General features: G+C 38.6%; 1 protein-coding gene across 6 annotated transcripts in view; it reads left to right on the forward strand.

The window, feature by feature from the left end:
- Positions 1-23732, forward strand: part of FAM53A (family with sequence similarity 53, member A) — a 73236-nt gene extending 49504 nt beyond the window's left edge. For all 6 annotated transcript variants that reach the window (XM_010577464.1, XM_010577472.1, XM_010577495.1 and 3 more), the window contains one exon: positions 22546-23732. In XM_010577464.1, coding sequence (XP_010575766.1) covers positions 22546-22869 — 324 coding nt within the window. In that variant the 3' untranslated portion in view covers positions 22870-23732. The remainder of the gene's footprint in view (positions 1-22545) is intronic.
- Positions 23733-25143: the final 1411 nt, after the last annotated feature.

Raw genomic sequence — 25143 nt, forward strand, 5'->3', positions numbered from 1 at the left:
GCTCATTCTTGTGTAACACTCCCCACCCTACTAGTTTTAGTTTCTCTTCCGCAACCTTCTTGGTTAGGCTTAAATGCTATAGAAACATCAAAATCTTCAAAAAGTAGTAGTTGTCATGTATAGTCAAGCTTATGTCTGTGGTTGAAAGAAATTACACAGGTTCGTAGGCTTCAACTTACTGCAAAAGTCAAGTGACTAAAGCAGAAGTTTATCTGTTTTGTTGTTCTTTGATTAGCATGTAAGCACCAACTAACATGGGTTTAAACTGAAACTGGATTTTATTGTTCGTTCCCAACATGGTTGGCTTATATTAAAAAGACTGGTGTGAAGACTAAGCTTGTGAGAGTGATCCCTTAAACTTATTCATGGCTGATTATATCACTTGTCCTTATGTGTGTTCTCTGGAGCTGGTTCTTTAGCTCTTCCTTTCCACTTGATCCCTCTACAGTATGCACATTTAGAGAACAGTTATTACTGATTGTCCTTTTCCCCATGCCAAATAAACCAGGCTCTTGGGAGGTAGCCTTTCTGTGAACGTTTCCTACCTTCGACTCCTTTTTTGAAACACTACAAGTTTTTCTGCTTTGGGTCTGCTTTTGCTTTATTCTGTCTCCTTTTACGGCTGTATTGTGTTGGTGACTGCAGTCGCTTGTTTTTCTTGTCCTGCTCTGACCCTTCCAAGTGATGAATTCCTCATGATGCAGTTTGATAGTGTGACCTTGTGCTTTTCTATAAATGTCCCCATGATATCATTTCAATCAAGTTCTTGAATATTCCAGCCTTCCCTTATGTGGCTGGAATAAGGGAAGGCTGGAATATTATATCCCCTATGATGCATCATCTATAGATGGCCACCTCCATCTTTGTGCAGTCGTTTTGTGCGTTGATTAGGTCTCACTTCTATATGAGGTTCTTGGTATTACTGCACTACGTCTGGCAAAACTAATCTATGATGTTTTAGCTGGTTATTGAGGTAGGTAGCATAAGAGTTGAGAGCAGGTTTGTTTGCCACACTTGAGGCAAACATGCTAGTTCTGTTAAGTACATAAAACTGGAAGAGCTATAGTTCTTATAAAACTATCTGATCATGATGACCACTGGTTAGATGTTGAGGAGGATATTTAAGAAACAAATTATTCTCCTCTGGACTTGTTTTTCTACATACTTTTGTAGAGTGAGCAATTGAGGTTCAGTGCTTAATTTATTTTTTTGTAGGCAGCTCAAGTTTGCTATTGGGGTTTTTAATACAGACTATATCTTGACATTTTATGCCAAGCGGTATGTCATAGTGTGGTTTTGAAGAACTAACCCTTTTCCTTTTGGGATAAGGCGTAACTTTCAAGACTAGTTGTGTCATGCCGTTGTTATGGGCCCCCTTGGACTGAAGTCTGGTCATTTAGCTGCCTTGCCTATCTTGCTATGGAAAAGTGTTTCAGTCTGCTTTGACTAAGTCAACAAGGGTAAGCAGAATATGTTAAGAGTTGCAGTTAATTGCAGTGCTGAGCGGGGTGTGTGATCTCTTCATCTTTCAGGGGCTGAAGATGTGCCAGGCCTGAGGTTTTTCTCTGGAACCGTATTCTGGTTTAGATCTGTTTCTTTGGACAGCAGAACTGGGCATGTGCAAGAAAACCGAACTAGTACTAGTAATTCAGATACAGTTCAGGGGCTTTTTAAAACTTTTTCAAGTCTCCACCCAAGAAACTTCCTGTGAGATCAGTACACACAGAAATGATGATAAGGAGGTCCTAGATTTTAGCTGGATTAGTGCAGAAAACTCATCTTTTGTGGGGTTTTTGATGTTCAGAAAGGCTTTTCAAATTCAGTGTGGTATATAAACATATAAGAGAAAATAACTTGTATCTGTAAGACTACTTTAGTATAAATGACTGCTGTGGATTTTTGGTGAAAGAATAAAATTGGCTTACAAGAAATGCAGCTGCAGTCCTGATATGAAATGAGTTTTTGTTGCTAAAATTACAAGGGTGAAGATTTGTGTGTGTGGAGGGCAATTTCCATTTTATAATGAGAATGGTTTAAGTTTGCAAAAAGCGAGGGGGAATCTTCAGTATTTTAGAAGAATTATTGGGGAGTAGACAGTATCAAGAAGGCCTCTAAAGTTTGGGGGCTTTCTTGGTGTGGTGGAAGGGAGAGTGCAGCAGGAAGGATGCCCAATGCTAGTGTGCAGTCCATTGGTTAGGATTTTTGAGTGTTTCTGGAATTCTTGTGGGGATTTCCCAGTAATCAAGTGGTCAGATGATTGATGTTTTTATGTGCATTTTGACGCAAAGGATTAAATAATTTTTGTTAAATTGAAATTCTTTATGGTGGAAGTCAATATGGTCATTTGCAGTCAAGTCTGTAGAAAAGGAAATGGAGTAAATGAAACTAAAGTTCTTTCAGAACTTGCTAGTTTCTTCCTGTCTAGGTGTTTGGTGTTGTCTACCTTTCGTGTGCAAGCAGAGACCAAAAAATGAGTTATTTTAACATGATTTTCTTTAGCTCAGGAGTCTTTGGTTTTCTTAGTTCTTGAATAATTCTCTAATCTGATTCCTTTTTATGTATGTGTAGCAGAAGGAGCTGGTTTCAGATTTGCTCTTCAGAGTTCAAGATGAAAAGTATCGGTTTGGGGTGAAGAATACTGCTTGTATTTGGGCAACACAGGATGAAGTTAGGACTTGTTTTGGTATGAGGAGGTGTTGCAGCTTTTTTCTAGGTGACTAGCTGTTGTCATGGTTATTGTTTCTCTGCACTGTTCCCAGTACTGAAGATCACACCATAGATTTTGAGGTTGCTTTGCCATGTGAACACATCTGCTACGTTGTGTAGCTGACTTTCAGGAAGATACTTTGATCAGGCATCACCTGTCTAGTTTAAATATGCAATTAAATAGTTCAAGTAAATATTTGCATTAACTAGCAAATAAGATGGTACCTTGGAGATTACGTCTGTTGTAATAATGAAGTGATGGAGAACAAAATGCAGCTCCTGAACAGGAGTTCTTAAATCTGAAGCGCAGTAGAAGGTAGTCTGAGATGAAAAACAATTTCTAGTGCAAGTCATCCACAGGATAAGTAGTAGATATGTCTTTCTGCATTAAGCTTAATTTTGCAAGGTCAAAAGATGCATCTTGCTGACAGCGTATTTTTGATAAACCTGTGATGACTAAACTGGTACTTGACTTTTAACAGTAAAACTGAAAAAATGTGAAGAGCTTATCTTAGCCCAAGCTTTTTGGAGTCATGACTGCAGCACCCTGTGTGAAACATAAGCCTAGGTAGCTTTCCATTAGTTTTTTAAGTTGCAATACTGGGATGACACACTTCATCCACCTAACAGTCTTTTTTAAGAATGTTGAACTTGCAGTAATAAAAAAAAAAATTAACTTGGCTCATTCAGTGCTCTTTGAAATGACTGTTCCATCAATCTGGACTCTTCCTTAGTAGTAATTCCAGTTTTTTAACTGCCTTCACATAGCTTTGAGAAAACAGCAAAGACATCTTCAGTTCTTAAGATAGAACTGTTTCTGCTTGCTCCAGCTGCATACTAAGCAGCCAAAACTGGGGTTCTGTGTGCTGATAACTTCATTATTAATGTGGCAAGCTTGTAAACTTCAACCAAATGTCTAAGTACTAAAGTGCTCAAATTATATGTAAAAACTGGTAAACTGATCTAAGCTAAAACATATTTTCAGTGAATATTTTGTTAAATGCAACTAAACCATTTTAAAGCTAATCTTCTTGCCAGTTCATTTTATTTTTTTGATGCAAAAACCTTTCTTTTGGGCATTCTAAAGAAGGATGATAGGGGAAGCAGAAATGCAAAATACTTCAGAAACTGGAAAAGGAGAGAGGATCAACTTATTTCACTTTTTTGCAGCTTCTTGAACAAATTTGTCTTCCTCTGACCCAGGACCATTGCTTCCAGCCGCATGAAAGCCAGTGAACTCATCTGAAGTGAACTTGTGTTTAATCGAGTTGTGCTTAATTAATGCAAGGTATACTGGACAATTTGACAAAAGGTATCTTGAGACTGTCAAACATCTTTCTCCTATAGTAGGGAAACACCCTCTGGTTTTAATTTGGAAACAGCTCTAACATTCTTCCACACAAATTATTTTGCAGTATCACCAAAGGAAACTTGGTCTTTAAAAATGTGTTTTTTCCCTAATCATACCATCAGTTTGACAACTCATTATTTTAAGTGGACAAGTTGTAGCAAGGCTCCATGTATATAGAATGAGTTGAGGCTTGCCTATGTAGCACAGTTATCAAGTGAGGAAGGGTGTGAGTTTTGAAGGACAACGGCTATTGTAGAATAGCTGAATACAGACACTCTTCCTTAGTGCCTTTTTCCAGTTCTTCCTATGTAGATGTAAACCCTTAGTAATGTCCATTTTCCTCTAAAAATGGAGAAGGAGCATGTCTTAGTATCTCAGGTGGGTGCAAAAAAGGGGCCTTTTGCTCACATCAGTAGAATGTTTGAATGTGAAGCACAAAGGTGGGTCCCATTGTTGATGCAGTGGGTTAAAATACTGAGTTACATTTTGGAGGCCTGTTGAAAATTGTTAACTTCTTTCAGTATTTGCAGTACCCCAGCACACCAGGTATCATTACATAGCTTGCCTTGATCAGAAATATCAGTGTTGAAATTTTACATGCAGAATTTTTTTGTGTATAACTGCTTTTTTGTGTAACTGCCTATATCAGTAAAGAGGATTAGCTTTTATTTTTTCATTTCCAAAAGGACATGATGCTTCTCGCACAGGATTCAGTGCAGCAGGAAAATAACATGCCGTACATGTCAGCATGGGAAGGAGGAATGGTAGATCTCATACTTTGGTAGATACTGAGGTCTGCATCAGTACTGGGGCCTGGCTCAGTGTGTCCTCTCTTCTGGATGCTCTAGCACTTCATTGAAGTCACCGGTATCTGCTGTGGGTTGTGGGTGTGAGTCTCTTCTTCCACCTTGTCCTTACCCAGGAAGGATATGTGTAGCAGGATGTTCCAGTACCACACTTTCTAGTATTTGTTTCTAGCTTCCGACCTGCTGAAGAAACTGCCTTGCCTCAGCAGAGCCAGAATAGTAAAATTAGAAGGCACGTAGCTTACATGGCCCCCTTTCTCATGTTAGAGGTAGACTAGTTTGTCACAGCTCAGAAATTCCATATGGGATTGCTTGGGCCACCAAATACACGTTTTACGAACAGAGAATTTAACAGAGCCTTTAAGACCAGGGATCGAGCAATTTAAGCCTTGCAAAGGTACTACCCTTCTGGGAAAGGGTTTTGCAGATTCCAGGTATTCTTCAGGCTAGGTTGTTCATACTGTATGAAGCTGCTTTTTTTTCTTTGCCTAGTTATATTTTAACTATCTCAGCTTTCAGTTCTGTTTTAGGTTGATCAGTATGCACTTTGGCTGTCTTCTAGGCTAATGCATGTTAACGGTAAGAAACAGGAGAACTTTGCAATCTCCATATTCGAACAAGCATGCTGTGGCGTAAATTATTTAGCAGGAGTAAAGTTTTTCTGAACTTCAGCTAATGCTGGGCAACTCAATTTCAGCTAGTGTGTTAAAACTTGTCCTTTTAAAAAGATGTACATTATAAGGGTATTAGATTGAAATGGTAGTTAAAAATAATTAAGTGATATGAAGTAGTGTTACGATGTACAAATAGTATGAAAGATCTTAAATAAGATCTTAAAGCGCCTATGACAGGTGCCTTGTGGCTTAACTGTCATCCTATTTTGTAGAGTTTCAAGGTTACTTCTAACTGCTATAGTGTGTGCTTAGAGTGGCAGCAAATCAGATGTGCTTGAAGCATAGTCGACATAGAGCCTCACTGGAAATTCTTCATTAGTGCACAATAATAAATTTGATCCAGAGGGTGAGACTCCTAATGTGCTCTAAATCTTTAAAATGTAAACTTAGTATGTTGTTTTTCCCCTTCCCTCCTTTCAGCTTTTAATTAGTTTACTTTTGCATAATAGCTTGCCTAAGCAGCATTTTTTTTTTGAGAATGTTATGCACTGTACTTGTTTTAAGGACACTTACCTGAATCAAAATATGAACTTCAAGATTTCAAAGTGGTTGTATACTGCTGTAAGTGCTCAATGCATAGTGGTCATTGTGTTAAGCATTTACAAATTTTATTTGGATAGGGTAGGCCTTGTAACTTGCATGGGTGTTACTATAGAACCAGAAATCATTTTAAGTTGAATTTCCAAGGCTTGTTAATATTGCATGTCCCAGAGCAAAAACCTTGCTTTTTTAATTTTGTAAAGCTCATGTAGTTGGCACAGGAAGGAGTGTTTTCAGGGCATGCAAGTGTGCAGTTGGGTTGGTAAATGGCTCTTAAGCTTGTTAAATTTAAAGTATGTTGTACTTGTGTACTAAGTCAGGTGAGTAGGAATGTATTAATGGGTTTTAGTATGACACAAATACTTAACTTTGCAGTGGAGCGTGTTTAACTTCTAGACTCACCTCAAATTTGTAACTAAAAAATATATACACTCTGAAAAATACTATCTTCTGCTATTCATATTCTAAAATAACTGAATTCCTTCTGCTGTCACCTCTCGTATGGAGAGGACACACCTCCTGGGGAGTTAAAATAACTAAAGTAGTAAGAATTTTGTCCTCTCTGTTATTGAGCCAAAGCTACTTTAACTGCAGAAAGCATAGACCCTGGGTAGTGAAGTAGTGATTAATGATCTTAAGTGGCTTGAGTATACAGGAAAGGACTTAATTGATCCCCATCTTTTGAGGATTAAATTCTTCACTGAGATCCAAACTATTTAGTTGCTATCTTATCCCTGAAAAAAACTGTTCCAAGTTCAGGTTAGCTTGCCTCTTCATCGTGGTGTTTGAGCTCTGCAGGAGGTGTCTTCTCCCTGGAAGAGTGGACAGCAGAAAATTCAGTTGGTTTAAGATAAATGAACTCAAGCCAAAAGGGTACCTGGATGTTAAGTGTAATGTTTTTGTTGTGTCTTACAGTGATACAGTCTGATTCAAAAACAGTTTGGTTAAACTTTATGGTACATTTAGATGTAGTAAGAGTGTCATACTCTTGACTGTTTAAGGGGTGTAGGATGAACCTTATGTAAATGCATACTTGCAATACCCGAAGTATGCATCCACTTCCTAAATCTTAAGTAAAGACTTTGAATCCCACCTTTAGCTTGAGTAAAGTATAGTACAAACTTGTTCAAATGGCCTCCAAACATTTGCGGTGGACATAAGCCAGTGTGATCTTGTGAAAATACAGCAATTGTAAAAAAATGGTGAACTATTGGAAATAGTCAAGGAAGTTTGTGTTGACGACATATTCCCTAGCAAAAGCATTTTATCAAGGGTGATACCACTCCAAATTAGGAGGAGTTAACACTGAATAAGTTAATGTAAGTGACCTTGCAGGCTAGTATTGGTATGTTTATTCCAACTAGCTTCCAGAGACAGTGATTTGTTTGTGGCTGTTTAAAGAGCACATGTATATATTTAAAAAAAAAAAATCTAAATAAATATAAAAAGGCTTTTCTGTACCTTTTCTCCTGTGCTCTGCTTTTGGATACCTTGACATGGTAGCATGTTGCTGGGTAGTGATCATCGTGTGGACTGAAGTAATACTGTTCAAAATGCTAAGTAGCGGTAACAAGCTTATTGAGGTTAAAAAGTACTTCTATTGTATGACTTTTTTTTTTTTAAGTCACATTCTTAGTTAAAACTACGTTGATGCTTTTGGAGCATTATTTTTAAAATCAGGGGTTGAAGATAAACTCAGACTTCACTTACAGATTATTAGTTAACTAGGATAAATTGCAAATCTCCTAATGGTTTCTGATTTTTGCCAATATATGTTTTGATACAGCTAGAACCAGATGTAGATCACTAACATAGGCTTGCTATGTAAGAATATTGACTGAGAAAGGGTTTCACTGTTGAAGTTGTGGATCACAATTGCTTAGACCCCTTCCAGGCACTGGGGTGGAAGGGGAGAGATCACTGTATGGGTTAGGATATAAATGGAGTTTGGACACTCTTCTGACTTGCCACAGTTCCCTTCGCTGGCATCTAGCCATCTTGCAAATGGGTGTGGACTTGAGAGTTAATCACAAAGTCCTTTCTTTGTGATCGCTGATTTTTAAGGACAGATAACTGTTGTCTTTCCATGGCCATCTGGTGTGTAAGGGAAGGGTGGATGGGCAGATCCTAACAAGGCTTGTCTTGGCTCTTTTTGCCATCATCTTCTCCAATTGCTTTCTGAGACTCTGTAATTCATGTGTTCCTGTAGTCCTGTCTTTAAGGCATATTCACACTAAAAATGCTTATATGCTAGCTAATAAGGTGTAAACTTTGTACAAGGAGTAAGGTAGGTTACCTTCCAAATCTGTGTAAAATTGCATGGTTATATGTAAGACTGATACTGAGTGCAAACAAGTGAGCATCCTTGCCCACATCACTTAGATGCTTTGGTACAATGCTTGCAACAAGCTGCGTTTTGAAGACTTCCAGATCCTCTGATTACATTCCTGCTTAATCACCGGTATTAATGTGTTCTCATGTTGTAATGTATTTGCAGGTTATGCAACAGCCTTAGGGAATTGAACTACAAGTTGCAAGCTTAGTTTTTACTCTTAAACATACTTGGCAATAGCTCTTCAATTTACTGTGACAGTTACTGTATATGTTGGCTTTTGTCCATGTGCTTTATATGGCTGCTGAAAGTACTGCAGACTTTGATTCTCTCCTTTGAGTGGTTTTTATTGAACTCCTCTCAGTTGAAGCAGACTGCTCTTTGAAACGTGTCCCGTCAAAGTAGCACGGATTTGGAGCTTTTTCCCCTTGAGAGGGACAGACCACTCAGCACATCAGTTGGTAGCAGCCACTGAGGTTTGTCTGGCAGATGGGGCACAGCAGTTGCTGCTGGGGCGTATGGAGATGCATCTCACCAGGAGCAGACTTCAGCATCCTGGCTGTGATCCGGGGAATGGCCTGACCCTGTATCACACTGCCAAGGAGCCCTTCCATCTACCTGACAGTTTATTGTACTTGCTGTTAAAAGTCCTGTGCCCTGTTTTCTCCACTGAAAAAAGCGTCCCAAGGGCTGCTAGTTGGACAGCACTGTAATGTTATATTTCCTTCACACTCTAAAGTTATTGTCAGATAATGCCAGTGCCAAATAGGTGTTACATTAATCAATAATATTGATTGCTTGAAAGTTTCAAAGTTCTCGGGACTCTTTGTTGGAACCCATTATAATGGCTCTATGTTTGTCTGTTGTGCATTTGTAGAATTTAATTTTGACCCATGTGCTACATGCTGGGATTTTTTTCTTGGTTTTTTGCTTCATGTCTTCGACTTCCCAGGAATGCTTGACTTTGTGCCGCAAGCCCTAGTAAACCAGCTTGCAACCCTTACTGCTGCTGCCCTTTGCAAAGAGTAAGAACTCCATGAGTTCATATTTTAGATGAGTTTTCTGCCTTTCTCCAAAGCAAAATTTCTTAATCTGACACAACAGTAAAGCTTTCAAATATCTGTGCTACTGTTTGGGGTAAAAAGGAAACTTTTGTGAGTCAGGAGGAGAAGATGAATATATTACTGCTATCAAGTGCGTTTCTGACAACTTAATCAGTATGCAAGTACCCAAAGCCTTGCTTTACTTGGAATTCAAGGAACCGGCAACCCCTTCTCTCTGTCCCTCTTGTCATGCTGCAGAGGCCACCAGTGTTGTGTCCTGTACACAAAGAAGAATATAAATGTAAGCTTGAAGAGGTAATTTGAGGTTTGGGGGGGGCTTTTGACTGGGTGGCAGCTGCAGCTTGAAACACCTCATCTTGTAGAGGCAAGGTGCTTGCAGCAGCTGCTTATGATTTGCATCTCCCCCTCTAAGAGCAGCCTGGCCTGGCAGAATGTACTTGTGATGGAATATCTGTGCGTTTAATGAGGGTGAAACTTGGCAACTCTTGCCCAGAAAAGCACTGCCAGGAGTGTGAACACTTTTCAGATGGCTTAATGCAGTTAATGATCAGTTGTTTGTTTCCAGATAGTAAACTTCTTTGTGTGAAACATGTTGCCCCTTGCGTTAAAAAAAAATCTGTGCAGTTTTGTAACTGAAGACAACATATACTGTTGCATCAGCCCAAGACTGTCCTTAGTCAGCAATTTTGATTTCCAAAACATGATTAGGAGGACTGCTGCACAATAAATACTCAGCGTGATCCTTACTTGTTCTTTGGTTTGGGGTCTGAATTCTTTCAAATGGGCAAGGAAGAGGGAACTGGGTAAAAGTATGCTCTTGCCTAAGCTGGGGAACAAACTAGAAAAACAGATGGTGCTAAAAATAGTTTATTACCAAGGCCTAAATATGGCTCTGATTTTTTTTCCTTATAAATAATGCAGCTATAAATCCTGCTAGATATCAATAAGTATTGAATTAACTCCAAACTGCTGAGTATTACAGAACCTTTTGGCAGCTTTTCAAGCTTGGTGTTGCCCTTCATTCATTCATAGGATCAACATTTAAGTCCTTAACAGGGGAAACCTGAAGAATTCATCCTCTTTGAATAGGGAACATAGATGCAGGGAGCTTGAATGAGTAGCTACAGGCTAAGGCATCCCGTTGCAATGGAAGGGGAGCTGTGCTTGATGAGTTCCTGCTAGGTCGCAGCCAGGATGAATCTCCTCCTTTCTTTTCTGCAATGCATGAACAATCAAAGGCTCCTTTTTTATCTATTGTTGCCATGGAGGGCGTCCATTTAAAGTTCAAATTCCAGCAGGCTTGGGAAGAAGGAAAGGAGATAGGCGTAGGCTGGGCTGGGAGATGATAGGCAAGCATCAAAAGTGAGCTGAAGACAAGCCAGCACTTTGTCCTGTGACAGGACGGACCAGGCTGGGGGTGCTTGGTTTTGAATGGATGCCTGGAAGTTTTTTGGACTAGTGAATGAAACGCTACTGAGGTAGCAGGCGCAGAGAGCATCTGGCGTTTTGCTTTCTTTGCATCAGCAGAGTGGGTCACAATGTGAAATTAGGCAAAACGGCATGTAATGAAGTGAGCCCTTGTGCCGGAGGTTCCCTGTGCTCTCACAGTGAGGGCGTATAAGCCTTGAGGACGGTGAAGGAAAGGAAACCTCATTAAGGATAGAGGGTTTTCTCCCCTCTTTTGTAAACGGTGCTCTGTAACAAATGTCTTGCAAATAGTTGGAGCTTCTCAGGGCTGTTGAGCACCATGTTGCTTTGTCATACCTGAAACTAGCTTTGTATGTTCATGGTACTTTTCTGTAAGCAGCGTGCTAATAAGAGGAGAGGCAGCTTAATATCTGCTGCAGATTTGCTTTTTCCTTTCTGGCAAGTTCCTGTATGTACAAGTAAGTACTCGTTGTTGAAAGAGCTAATGAGTACCAGACCAGCTGCATTTGACATTATGAGAAAAGGGGCCATCTATTAACTCACAAGCCAGGTTTCAGCCAGCTGTGGATATTTTCTTTTTTAATTATTACTTAGCCTGTCATAAAATTGGATTATGCTAAAATTATTGGTGATGTTGTTTGGAATACAATACGATATTGAGTTAAGAGCTATGGTTCAGTGTTATATATAGGGTACTTACAGTTAATGTGCTTAAACTGCACCAGAGGGTTTAAAGAGAGGTGAGAGCACTTTTCTCAGGTTTTACCATCTGGGTTTTGGCAGGTGGCAGGGGATTAGGTTTTTTCCTTGCTCTAAATTGCAAGAGATGGTGGCAGCGGAAGGGTTGAGTAGTGTTATATCACTGATATGGGAACTTTTTTCCAGATCTCTTGGCAAAGAATGAAATCCCAATTTAATTCTTTAAAACTTATTAGAAAATGAGTTGTACCTCTTTGAGGTTAACTTAAGGTAATTTTGGGAGAGGGGGTTCTCCTAATACTCAGTATTCTTGTAATAATTTGATTACCATGTTAATAGAGTAGTGCATCTTTAAAGTACCAGATTGGAAGGACTCTTTTCTTGTCCTGAAACTAGGCTTTGGTCTTCCGTACTCTGAATATTACCTGTTGTGAAACTTCCCTTGCTTTTTGACAGTCACTTTCTGACTTGATGCATCATCTTCTGAAAGATACCTAAATAAAATTGATTCACCTGAGGTTTTTCTCTACAGAGAGGTTTATTAAAATCACTTTAGAAAGTCTTAAGTTTAACTGTCACTTTGCCTTTTGTTAGTCTTGCATTGCATAGATCAGTTCCTGCTGCATGTGTATACTGGTACATAGGTGTGATAAAAGCAAAACAGATGTCTCGAGTATGTGAAAATGAAATGATTTGAATTTATCTGCATCAATTAGTGATATCAATTTGTTTTTCCATTAGGATGGGAAATACTGACTTGTTCACATGCTCTTTTTCAAGTACATACAAACTGAAGAGAAGTTTGTGGGGGTTCTTTTAAGTTGCTGTTAGATGTAACTTTTAATGGAGTACAGTTATAAGCAGATGTTTTCTGCATAGAGGTGACGGTTTGGTGTTAAAGTTAGCTGCAGATAATCAAATAGCTGATCTGTTCATATACTTGAAAGTACTCAGTTCTTTATATGCTGATGATGACATGTGCTTCTGCAGTAAAACTTAAGTATTACCAGAAATTGAATTTTAAATAAATGAGAATTCTGATGAGTTTCCTGACTTCAGTTTTCATTATGGCAGTAACCATGTGACTAAAACTTAAAAAGCTTTTATGGTATGCTAGGAAGCTTGCAAGTTGTGGTATTATAAACAAATTTCAGTCTTTAAAACAAAGTGTGTGTAATACTTGAATGTATAGCTTTTTCATGCAAACTCTGATTTTTATTACAAAATAGAGGAAGACTGGAGTTGGCTGTACAATGAGAAGTAGAGCTCAGCTTTAGTGTTACCACAGTGCTTCAGATTTTGAATGTTGACTGTCTTACACAGAAGTTGCTTATACTTTGCTTTTGTTCTGACTTGGTATGATGTATTTTAAAACATGTATTGTTTTTCAGTGCAGCTGAAGGATAAAGGACCACATATGTGGTTTCCTGACTTAACTTTTTTAAAAAACATATTGAGCATCAACTGCTGAAATGTTGTCAGCTTTGGTATTTGAAACAATAAACAAGCTACTCCAAATTGTATTTATCAAACAGAAGTTTTAACACAAGTTGACTCAGTATTAAAAATACATAGCAGGCTTGCTACTCGATGTCAAGAATACTTCCTGAGCCACAGTTTCAGAAATGTTCAGAATGGTCCAAAATCAGATACTAAGCTAGAAAAACATCAGTACACATATCAGAGATTGAAGGTGAACAGTGCTAATTCTGTTCTTTCTAAACAAATGTGTTGTGTTCAACTTAACTTGTCTCTGGAAATAATTAGTGGCGAGAGTCCACCTACAGTTTGAATTAATGCTTCTACAAGAATTTATTGTTAAATTGTGGTTTTTGCATTGAGTTGAGCAAAAGATTCGTAACAGCACTTGTACTTTGTCTGCATGTATATATACCCATGTGTGCCTGTGTGCACTTGTATAACAAGATCTTAAGGCTTTGTTTTGGACAAGTATTTCTGTAGTGGAAAATTGGTCCGAAGAAGGGAGAACTGTTCCCAAGCTGAGATCGTGTTTCCCTTTCTCTCCCATCCCCCCTCCCTGGCAGAAGTGAACTTTATGGCCCAATTATAGAATCCCTTAAAATGCTAGTTATGATGGAGTGCCAGCATAACCCAATAATATAGGTGAGGCTGACATCTGTCAGTAACTAATGAGGGCAGCCTTAGAATCAGTATTCGGAGTTTACTTCTCTAATTTCTTATAAATCTGATGCATCGTATCAACTTATATTTGACCTGAGGATAAAAAAAAATAAAAAAATGCTAGAATTTTAAGAGAAGTTGGTACCTGGGTGTACTCTGCAAAAATCAGTGCATATGTGATTCAGTTGTGAAAGTAATTGTTTGCAGCTCATGGCAAAGTCATGAAGGAGTAAGACCTTGGCTAAACTGCTCAGGAATAGAAGTTCTCTATAAAAATAGATGACACATAAATGGCAGGAAATGAAGCCAATATGGTCATGTTTTGAAGCCACAAGGGTCAAATCCTGTCCTGTGTTACTCTGGTGCATAATCAGTCAACTTAAACCCTGTTACTTGAGAACAGGGTTTGGCATGGTAAAGTGAACTTCAAAATGTGACTGATTATTAGGAGGTTTGTGGAAGCACAGCTACAGCTTTTTCTCTTCTTCGAATGCACCTAGTTAGAAATCTAGAAACCTAGTAAAGCTCCTGGGTTGGGAGGTAACTTTGTTTATGTTTTGGAGCTGATTGTAGTATGTAAGTCTGTTAATTCCTCTGTCAGAGGAATAATATGTTCGAAGGCTTTGGCTACCCAGGGTGGTCTTTGGTTTTGGATCCTGAATGCTGAACACTGAGACACGGTACTGCAAGTAATCATATTCTTGTTAAGCAGTTTTCTTGTACTGTTCAGAGATATCAACATTTTGAGCAACTGAAGTATGTTAGTATATGTCTGTGAAGGGATGTGTGTGTAGCTCATGTTAATGATGTGACCATGCTTCCTTATTTCCCAGTTTAAAATGCGGAAAACTAGATGCATCTTTCTAAAATCTGTATAATTAGTCATTATTTAAACTAAGTCTCTATAAAATCCTTTTTTCATGTTATTAACGAAGATGGTAATATACCCTTTCAGTTGTTTCTTGTTTCCAGAGCCTGTGTTTCTGAACAAGAAAAGGTAAGAGTTCTTGAATTGGAAAAGGTGGAACAACTCTGGCAAGACATGAATCATTTCTGCTGGGAGAGAGCACGTACTTACACTGTTTCCCTCTGTGCCCTTCTACTACAAAACCAGATGTGTTCATCATCCTTGCATGAACACAAATGGTGCAGCTGTTTGTTCATCACACCATCACTCATTAATGCAGTTGGCTGATGTGAATGTGCCAGATTGAAGCCTCTTGAGCTTGTGCAGCTCAAGCACAGTAGAAGCCCAATTCCACATTGTCCAGCTCTTCAGTCAATCCAGAAGGTAGATAAATCCACTATCCATATTAGAGATGTGCTATGGGTAAAGCAGGGAGGAAGGAAATAACTGGATGAAGGTATGCAAAAACAGTTGTTTCCCTTAAGGCAGGGCAATTGCTTTGGTTCTGCAAGAGTGTCCTGACTGCAGCTGCTGCCTAAGCAAGAACAGAGCTAGAACCTATTTTCCTGGCCACTATTCCAGCTATTTCAATGCCCTTTTGAGTCTTTTCTCTGTGGTGCTTCCTTCCCTTTGAGGAAACCTCTGTTCTAATGCATCAGGGCATTTCAGACGAACACTGCTGCTGTATCTAGTAGTTGTCTTGTTTGGCTTAATCATCTTTTGCCCTGGCCAAAGTGTTGTACTGTAGTAATCAGCTGAACAAAGCAAATGTCATTATGTTCCACTTTGTTTGACACTATGTTGATTATCAGCCAGTTCAGAACACTTAAATCTACTGTGTGAGCCTCTTCTGTTTTAGTTAATGGAATAATTCATAGCATCTGTAGGTATTTATGCTTGCTGGACTGGTGCTAAGAATAGTTGAAACTTTCTACTTAATTACATGCAGGTGAAATAGGTAGGTCTGATGTTTGTAGAATGTAATTCCACATTCTTATAATAAAAGCTTGCATGATTTATACTTAAACAGGAAAGGTAAAAGGTTGCAGTTCACAAATCCACTGAATTAGAAAATGTAAGATGCCGACATCTTAATTAAAATTCCATACTGTAAACTTTTAAAAATGCAGTTTAATGTTGGCCTGGGTTTTATACAAGGGGAAAATTGCTATATATATTTATATGTTCGCCCTCTTTGTGTTAGTATTGATGTTTAATCATATTCTTGACTGTATTACATGAAGTACTGCATTAACCCACTTAGCTTCCAATTTGTCTTAAAAACAAACAGAAAAAGTTAACCCCTGTGATGAATGGCCCTGGACTTGTGGAAACTGCTAAACCCCAGCACCTGAGTTTCCTGCAAGAAACTGCCCTTATCTGACCAAAATTTAATTTAGCAAGGAATGAATAAAAAAATGGCAGTAGTGTTTTGTCTACTTAAATTCAGTTTAAAGAAGCACCTTTAGACTGACAAACTTTTCTTTAATCTGCTTAAATTCCTTAGTTTCTTATGTTACTTAATGTTGGAATTTAATTGAGCGCATGTGCATGCTAAGCATATGAGGGGGTGAGCTAATAGCTCTGAGGGGGACTGTGGATTTTCTCCTCAGTTGTTTAGATGATCTTTGCAAACCATTACATGGAAAAGATGTGGAAAGGATATTTAGTTTGAGTGTGAAATTTAATTTAATATGTGAAGTGCCTGTCATGAATAATTTTTATGTCTGACTTTAGGGCAAGGGGGAAGCAGGTGTTCAGGTTGAACTTAATCCGTGGTGGTTGTAATCCCTGCTGTATTTGGGATCTGCCATGCCTGTGACTTCACAAGTGGCTATTTGGAATTTGGTGTGATAGCAATGATTTTAATTGGGTCCTACAAAATTTCCTCACAAAATGAGTAGGCTGCCGTACAGGTCTGAAGACTGCAGCGCATGGCTTCCCAAAATCTCCCCACCAGTGCGGGTGACCAGTGTGTGTGGACTGTAGTGGGGATCAGGCAGAGAACTGGACCCCCAGTCCTGTCCCAGTCGTCGTGCAGTTTGTTTTTCTCATTTGTAGGCTTTAACTATTCCAATGCTTTGTCAGTTATCTCACGTGATGAACAGCCTTTTATTCTTGCATATGTGAGTATAACTAGAAAAATTCAGCATTTCATTTGAAATATTTCTATTTCATTAAGCCATAGTATTTTTTCAACTAATAGCGCTAAATAAAAAGCCAAATTAAACCACAAGTTCTTACAGCTCATAAAAAAAAACAACTTATAAGGATACTGTGGCACAATTTAGAATATAAGCATAAAAATCTAGGCCAATAAATAGATCAACTTTCATGGTAGACTACACCAGAAAACCGCATGCTTAAATCTAGAACAGTCTGGCTAGTGGAAGATGAAAGCCTGTTACTTCATGATTCTGTTTAGCATCTGATGTGAAATGAGTTGATGTCAGTTTATTTCTCTTCCTGGGCACTTACATCTAAAAAATTAAAATAACCTTTGAAGATACAGCAGAGATAAAGTAGTGAACAACTTTCATTTCAAGTCATAGCCATATTGCTGCATGTCAGCTTGTATTGATTTTTAACTAGGTCTTTGGCTTTGCAAATAGGATTTACCTTATTTGTCTACAAGAACTGTAGCAGTAATTTTCTCTGATGTAAGGAATGGTTTTTATGGTTAAGTGTCAAATTACATGGCAAAATGGTAGAGGTTGTTTTCTCTTTCTCATTCATGTCCAGTATTCCATATTTTTTCTGCTTCCTAGTTATAGATGATGAAATAAGCATTGCATTTTTTAATCTAGAAATACATGTCAAATTTCCAGGAAAATGAGGGGTAACTGCAGAGCAACAAAAAGTGAACAGCATGTTTGGTTTCCAAAGTGAATTTGATCAGAGATTAGAGTTTGCCCATGAAGGTAACAGGAATTTTCTAGGGATTTGATTCTGTTTCCACAAAACACATAAATAGAAATGTTTTCGTTAACTACTTGGTTTGTAGCTCAATGGAATTAAAAAAAAAACCAACAACTTTTCTTTTGTTTTATTTCAAATGCATAGTTTAAAAATCTGCAATGTTTTTGACCTGAAGTATTTTTTTATACACTTGAATTTAAAAACTCAATGTATTTCTACACCTTTGATTTCTCATTTGAGCAGGGAGAAATTCTTTCCCAGTTAACTTTGTTTTTTAACTTTTAGAGGGTATTAGCAAGCCTCAAGCATATAACATTATGAAGAATACTATATTGCTTTCTTCCTGTCAGCACTACTTCATACTGATGAAGCAGTATTTCTTCTGAACTGCAAGCTTCTTAAAGCTAAGGTTATCTGTGAACACTGAAGTGTTCACAAAATGCTCAGTGCTATTCAAGACAGAAAAGTCAGAGCTTTACCCCACAGAAAGGTTAATAGTTTGTTACATAAACACAACATTTTTCTTACTATTTTTCACTTGCCTGCATCTTCTACTATGCATAATTAGGACTGTGATGGGATATTTTTTGATCTATACAACCAGCTGACACTTCTAATGATTTACAATAAAAGCTGTACGTGATTCCAACTTGAGTTGTCACAGGTAATGATATTAATGCAAGTAATTGGATCCATGAAGTGAAAATTCAGTTTACAGGGAGGGCCACTGTTCACATCTATTTGTGGTGGGATGTGATTTCAGTCAGGTGATGGTATGTTCAGAAGATGCTTTTCAGCATGATTCAACGAGCTGCTTAGGACCAGTCTTTTGTGATGGTTTGTTCTTAGAATTTAAAGTCCTTCATTAAGTCTCCCTCTTAGCTTCATTAAATGAAGTCTCTTCAATGTAACGAATTTGTACTGTGTTTGGACTTGTTATTGCTGAGGCTGACCTGTAACCTCTTTGGGGATAGGTTAGTGTCTGAGATAGGAACGCATCATGCTGCATGTGGTGCTTCTGATCTAAAACTTAACTGTGGCATGAGTTACCAACAGTAAAGGCATTTAGTTTTGAGCCAGTCTGACTAATCTATAGGAAGTATAAGTCCAGGAAGTGAAATAAGGACCTGTGAAGCCTTCAAAGGGAAATGTAGCCCATCTGACTTGCTCCTTCCCCATCTCCATGGACTGGCTAGGTACAGGGAAGCAAGAGAAAAAGCCATGTATTACTTCAAGCTTGGGCTGCCTCCTCAGTGTTTTATGCTTGGATTAGTTGCTGATATTCCAGGACATTCCAGGATCTCCTCATCGTGAGGACTGCTGCATCACCCACATCTTTCATCTCCCTGGTAGAGATCTTAACAGTCAAGAAACCCTCTGTGTTGGTATCTCTTAAAGCAGCATATCTTGTGTTGCGCAGTTACAGGCAAAAGCTTCAGGATGGGACAGAAAGCAAGCCAAATACCTAGTCTAATTAGTCTGATGAATTCCCTCTCTTCCTAAGCCTATGGCTTCAGGGAGCAGCCCATCCTGTCGTGATGACTAGTGCCGAGAAGCGGTAGGATGGGCTTAGGGCTTCTGGTGGCTTCGGGCTTCCTCCGCTCCTCGCTTTGTGCCAGCTGCTGCAGCTGCACCTCTTCAGAGCAGCTGTATCTTCCACCCCCATTCAAAACCGAGGGGGGAAAATGGGTGGACTCAGTGTATGATGGGGGCATGGGGAAGAAGCATGAGAACTGCTGCTCCCATTATATACTAGGTTTTCATGCGCATAAATGACTTATTTTTCCCTTGACTACTGTAGCAAATGCTCTAGTTTTGTTAGTAAAACAAAAACAACCTTTTTATTGCTTTTTATATTTGGAAAGTGATGTATTACAGCTTTCTGAACAGGAGGTTTAGTAAAGAGTACAGACATTAGCTTCCTTTCAGGCTACTCTGGGCCTTTCTTATTTGCTTTGTATGGCAAGGGTCTAGAGAGATTTCTTTTATTTCCTTCCCCACCATTGTTTTCGGTACAAAGTTTTTTTTTCTTAATATTCAGACATTTTATCGCCTCACTTCTTTTAAAACTCTGAGTTTCTTTTTTTCTTTTTTTTCCATCGCACAAAAGAATACTTTTAGCTGATTGAGTTCTATCCATTGCCAACTGTGGACTCTTTTGTCTTGTTAGTCCAGCATCCTTTATAAAATGGGGACCATTGAGCAAGTACTCGCAGGCTCCCCACTGAGCACAATTGTGCTTGAAAGGTGTGGTACTGTACCAGTGTAACATGTAAAGCTGCAGTTCAGAGGGCTTGAATGCATTGCAATTTCTACCTTTTGCTTTGTGAAAGAAGTGGGATTGTGCTGTGAGATAATAAATCCACCTATTTTTAGTTCGGTGCGGTTGTGACAAGTGGGTGAACAAAGAACCAGTTGAATGCACTTGCTGTTGTGTTGAAACCGACTAAAAGTTCCCATTCAAGTGGTTTCAGCTCAGCACAGCTAACAGGCAATTTTCCATTTATGTACACAAACCTTCTAGAAAGACAGCTGTGTGGTTGGATTAATTTCTAGCAGTAAATTGAATAAAAGATAATTTTGAAGGGGGACTTGGGAATGCCTTTCTAAAACATTGAAAGCAGAACTTTCAAAGCTTTACTTGCTCCCTTTCCTTCCCATTGCCTACTATAAGATTTAAAGAACTGAAGATATTGTCCCCTATATGGAGATACACAACAGGAAATGTCGTCTTTTTCAAAGCAATGAGATAGAATTAGGATTAAAATATTCTTTAACACTTTCTACTTCAAAAATATACTGTTTTGCTTTTAAGTAAATATGAGCAAAATTCACACCTCTTAGTCAGAAAAAGGAGCTCAAATGTTTGTACTTGAATAAAAGCTGTAAGTGAGCTATATAGAAATGTTTTGAAAACAGGAATGGATTTTATACCAAAACAGTTTTCATAGGGGAGTGAAATTTGGAAATAGAAAGCTTCTTGATCATGCAAGGTTATCAGTTGTGTTGATGCTAGTCGCATACAAAATTGGATGTGGGTTTTAACCATGGCTAACAAAGACTTTGGTGCATTCTTCCTAACAGAGCTATAGTCAAGTCTTCTCCCTCTGCCGAAAGTTGATCTTTGGATGCAGGTCTTGGAGTTGCATAAATCAACTCCTAAATGAAGTCTTGTTTGTGTCTATCCAAGCAAACTAGATTATCCCTTATAGATCCTTCTGGCCTGAAACCTATGACTTGTTAACTAATCATCTAATATATATTATAAGATATGAAAGTTGTTTGAGCGAGAGAAGAGCTGTGTGCAATACAGGCATAACAAACCTCTGATCAGTAGTGAAGAGTGTTGTACTGAAGTGTTTGTATGTAGTGCAGGCTTGGGGAATACTGCTGCAGCATCTTAACCTGTGGAGAGATACCAACGCTGGTGAACCACCATCCCATACCAGTACTGCTGTCCACTCCTCAGCCTAGTTGTGCTGCGATTGAACTCCAGAACTCAAGTGTTTTGCTTTTTACCTTTACCCGAGCTTTCCCTCAAACAAACTTTCTGTGTGGATGTGATGTAGGGATGTCCAAGGAACTGTTTGAACTTGCAGAGTGGCAGTGAGCTTGTCTGCAAGATGTTCCATATGTAACATTGACCCTAAGGGGTCAGGCAAATCACTTCACCTCAGTGAGGTTTCCTCAGCTCTCCTTCATCCAGGCAAGGCTGACTAATTCAGATTTCTCTGAATTTGTGAAGTTTTGCTTAAAAACCACCTGAAGATATTGGTAAGCTGCTCATGTGGCTGCTGATGTGCATTGGTGAAATAGATTACCCAGTGCTCTGGAAGAGCATCTGGAATATAGCATACTGGGAATGTTGCAATGTTCCCATTTTGTCTGAATGTATCAGCAAATATAAAATAGTTAAGAAATGACAGACTCGGGGAGGAAGCTGAAAATGGGTGTGAAAGTTTGGTCTTGTTCCCTGTGGATCTACTTGTAATAAAATGATTTCTGTGTGTATGAGAGACTGGAGTCACTTAACCAGTAAGATATTGAAAGCTAGCACAACTTTATTCTCTGAGAGGAGCCCTGACTATTTCACCCTCTTCTCACTGTGTGCTTGTATGAAGCAGAATTCAGGAGTTTCTCACTTAGTAAAATTTAAGTTCTGCTGCCTGTATAGTTCTGTTTTTTCTTAAGTGCTGCTTCTGGATTCTAGTCAAGGATCCCTTACAGGTACATGAGGAGCTTAGGCATTTTATTACTTTATCTGAGGGAGGGAGGTAGCACATTTACTGAGGTTTTATTTTCTTTTTCTTTTGCCTAAAAGGTGAGTGCCCCTCTGTTTTTAATATACTTTTCATTTGAACAGAGTTGCTCAAATTCCTGAGCAGTTGTTTCAAATGGTACCCAAATGTAAGACAAACTAAGCTGACTCTGGAGCAAGACGCTTCCAGTAGAAGGTTGGTTTTCTCCTGTTTTGAGGTTACCCAAATGTGCCAGTTGCCTTGCAGACTCTTGCTGAGGTGACGCTTAAGGGCTCATTGTCTCAACGCTTGGGAACTTTGAGAAATTAATTGTTGACTAGGCTGCGGTGCAGCTGTTTGACCTAAATGCTGATGTTACCAAATGCTATGCTCTGTACTTGCCCGAAAGCTAATGGATCAACCCAAGTGTCTGTAGTTCCTCATTTAGTTGACTAAAGCTAGGGTTTTGGATCTTTCTGCATAAAAAAAGAGACTGGTAGTTTTTCTCACAAATGGGAATCTACATAGGCAAAATATCTGTGCAAAAGCAGGTTGTGTAATAAATAAATACCCTTCCTCCTTTTTCTTCATGCCCCTCGTTGTTTCCAGGATTACTTTAAACATGTGGCACTCTGCTTTTGAGTACATACTCTCAATCCATTCAAGAATTTAAGGAATTTATTCTGTTCCTCCTGTACGGTCATGGTTAATATATATGTGTATTTTTTTTTAATTGCAGACTTTAAAAAATTCCAAAAGTCTTTGCTCCCTTGACTATGAAGATGATGATGATGACACACAAATGAAGACAATTGTGTCATCCCCGTGTGACTCAAATGATCTTATGAACATCATCACCCCTGGTTCCAGTCCGATGAAAGAACAGCTGGATGAAGTAAGGCATCATGGGTCATGCCAAGGTAGCTTCAAAACAAGGGATTATAAGAAAGCAGCTGCAGTATGTGAAAGCGATGAGGACACAAGTGATTGTGAGAGCACCGAAGAAGGCATCTTTCCTCTAGACTGTGGGGACTTGGACCTAGAGCAGATTGAAAACAACTGAGACTCCAAGTTATGTGCTAGAATCAGAGTTGTTCTAAACTAAAATGATAGAGGATTACCTTTGCCATGCATAATCCATGTCCCTGAATCTCTGTATTGCCTATCTTGGGCCTGTGTTAGAAGAAATGTTTCAGGTGGGGGAAAAACGTGAACCATTGTTACCTGTTTAGTCTATTGATCAATATGTGGATGACAACAAAAAAAGTAGGAGGTTAAATGTTATTTTGAACATTAAGGAATAATTTTGATTAAAAATTTCCTAACAGATATTTTGCATTTTTATGGCTTTTACAGTTCTGGAGAAAAAGCATCTCTATTTTGAAATGAATTTTCAGAAGGGCATTCTATAAAACTAAATCTGTCTACAGTGATTCTGGTGCGGGTATATGTTGCTTTTGTTAAAGAGCTTAATGTGAAAAGTGAATTGCATAATTAAATTGGTAATAAACCTTCAGATAGAACTCTTAAATATCTGGTTGACAACTGGTCCAAAATACTTAACTGCCATCTTTGACAGTGTCTGGTTAAAAGAAACTTCATAACATGTACAAATGTTCTTTTCATACATTCAGGACTTTTTGATCAAAATATGGTAGTGACCTTAAAGGTTAACATTTTCCATTATTTTACTACTTGAATTGTTTTCTAGCCTGAAGCAATGCTAATTTAGGTGGGATAAAACTGCAAGTAGCTGCCCACCTACTTGGTCATTATGTTTTCTGTGGTTCAAAAGAATGTACAACAAGAGCACTTGAACTTTTAGACAGGGACTTTGTAATGATCAATTCCCCAGGAGGTGATCCCTTCAGCAATACTAGAAGGAAAATAGTCCTTGAATTAAATAAAATGACATTTTGCTTTGCACTTGTGTCTGCTTATGAATTTTACTAGTGGAAAATGTGTAGTCTGTGGCAGATTCTGTAATATGGTACTTATGTGCAGAACTGGGTGGAGGGGGGGGGCAGATTTCTGGTCATCTGAAAAAAAAGTGACATCAAGTTAGTCTGGGGAGCTGGGGAATAACTCATGCTGCATCCCAAAGTGTGTCTCAGTGATTACATACACTGCAATCATCTCAAATGTAATACTGTATTCATTGCAGACTATTGCAACACATACTTATTTTGTTAGTTCAACTACAATGAGGATTTTCCTGAACAAGGGGGAAATCAATCTCAAAATGGTTTTTAATTGGATAGAAATGGGGAAGCTTAGATTATGGCATTTCAGTGTGTCATGTTAGTGTGTTCAGTGAGCCAACTCGTACTGTAACTTGTGCCATAAAACCAAAATACAGCAACATATTTTAAGTCAGCTAATGGAATGTGACTAAAATAAGAAATAAATATCTTGAGGCATATGACAAAGTCTGTGGCAAAGTATGACCCAGGCTCCAGCGTTGTGGTTAGGGTCAGCCTTTGTTCATAAAGAGAATTGGCCTTTAATTACTGAACCAGCTTACATAACTCAGTATCTATACAAAATTTTAAAAGTTTGGGTAGCCAGTAAGAAGCTCTAAACTCTTTTCTTGCTTTTATGACTCCTACTCCATATACAACTACAAGTGGCAATGATGTGTCATACTGATACTGGTATATGTGTGTAGTAAGGTGCAAGAACACTGTAAAGACTTATTGCCTTCTTGATATGCTAATATATATTGTGTGGGAGAAAGTGAAGCTGCTCACTGTTGACAAAAATCATTCTCCTTTTTCTAGATGAGTAAATAAAGGAGTTGCTGTTGGAGCAAAGACTTCTGTTCCTTCAGAAGCTCCTGTTAGAGTGCGCGTCTCACCCCACGGATATTTGTTCTGGTGTAGCACAGAGCATGCAGATGGTGGCATACACATGCACAGAGCTTTTTGAAATAATCTTATGCAACAGAGGATCACTATTCTTGCTACTTCTTCAAGAAATAGCTATTTCAAGAAGTAGCAAGCGAGGTACAACCAGTTCCCCTCGTGGGTAGATGGGAAATGCGCTATAGCGTGGTGATCGGTCATTGTGGGTAATGGAACAACCCAGCTCCCTCCTGGACTGCAATTACTAGTTGCAGAACTACATTTCTCTTTGTGTATTCTTCTTAATTGAGCAATAGAGGTAAGTAAAATTGAATCAACTTTAATGCAGGATTGTAGCAAAGGCCAACAGTACAACTGGGATTACTTAAATGTTAATTTACCTATTTGAAAGCACTCTAGTTAAAAGTGTAATGGCATGGAATGAGAAAGCTAAGGTGGCAATCCATTTGGCTCTTCCTCCCCCAAGGAAGACA

Source organism: Haliaeetus leucocephalus, unplaced genomic scaffold (genome assembly GCF_000737465.1).
Source record: "Haliaeetus leucocephalus isolate CR32 unplaced genomic scaffold, Haliaeetus_leucocephalus-4.0 Scaffold51, whole genome shotgun sequence".
NCBI classification, from domain to species: domain Eukaryota; kingdom Metazoa; phylum Chordata; class Aves; order Accipitriformes; family Accipitridae; genus Haliaeetus; species Haliaeetus leucocephalus.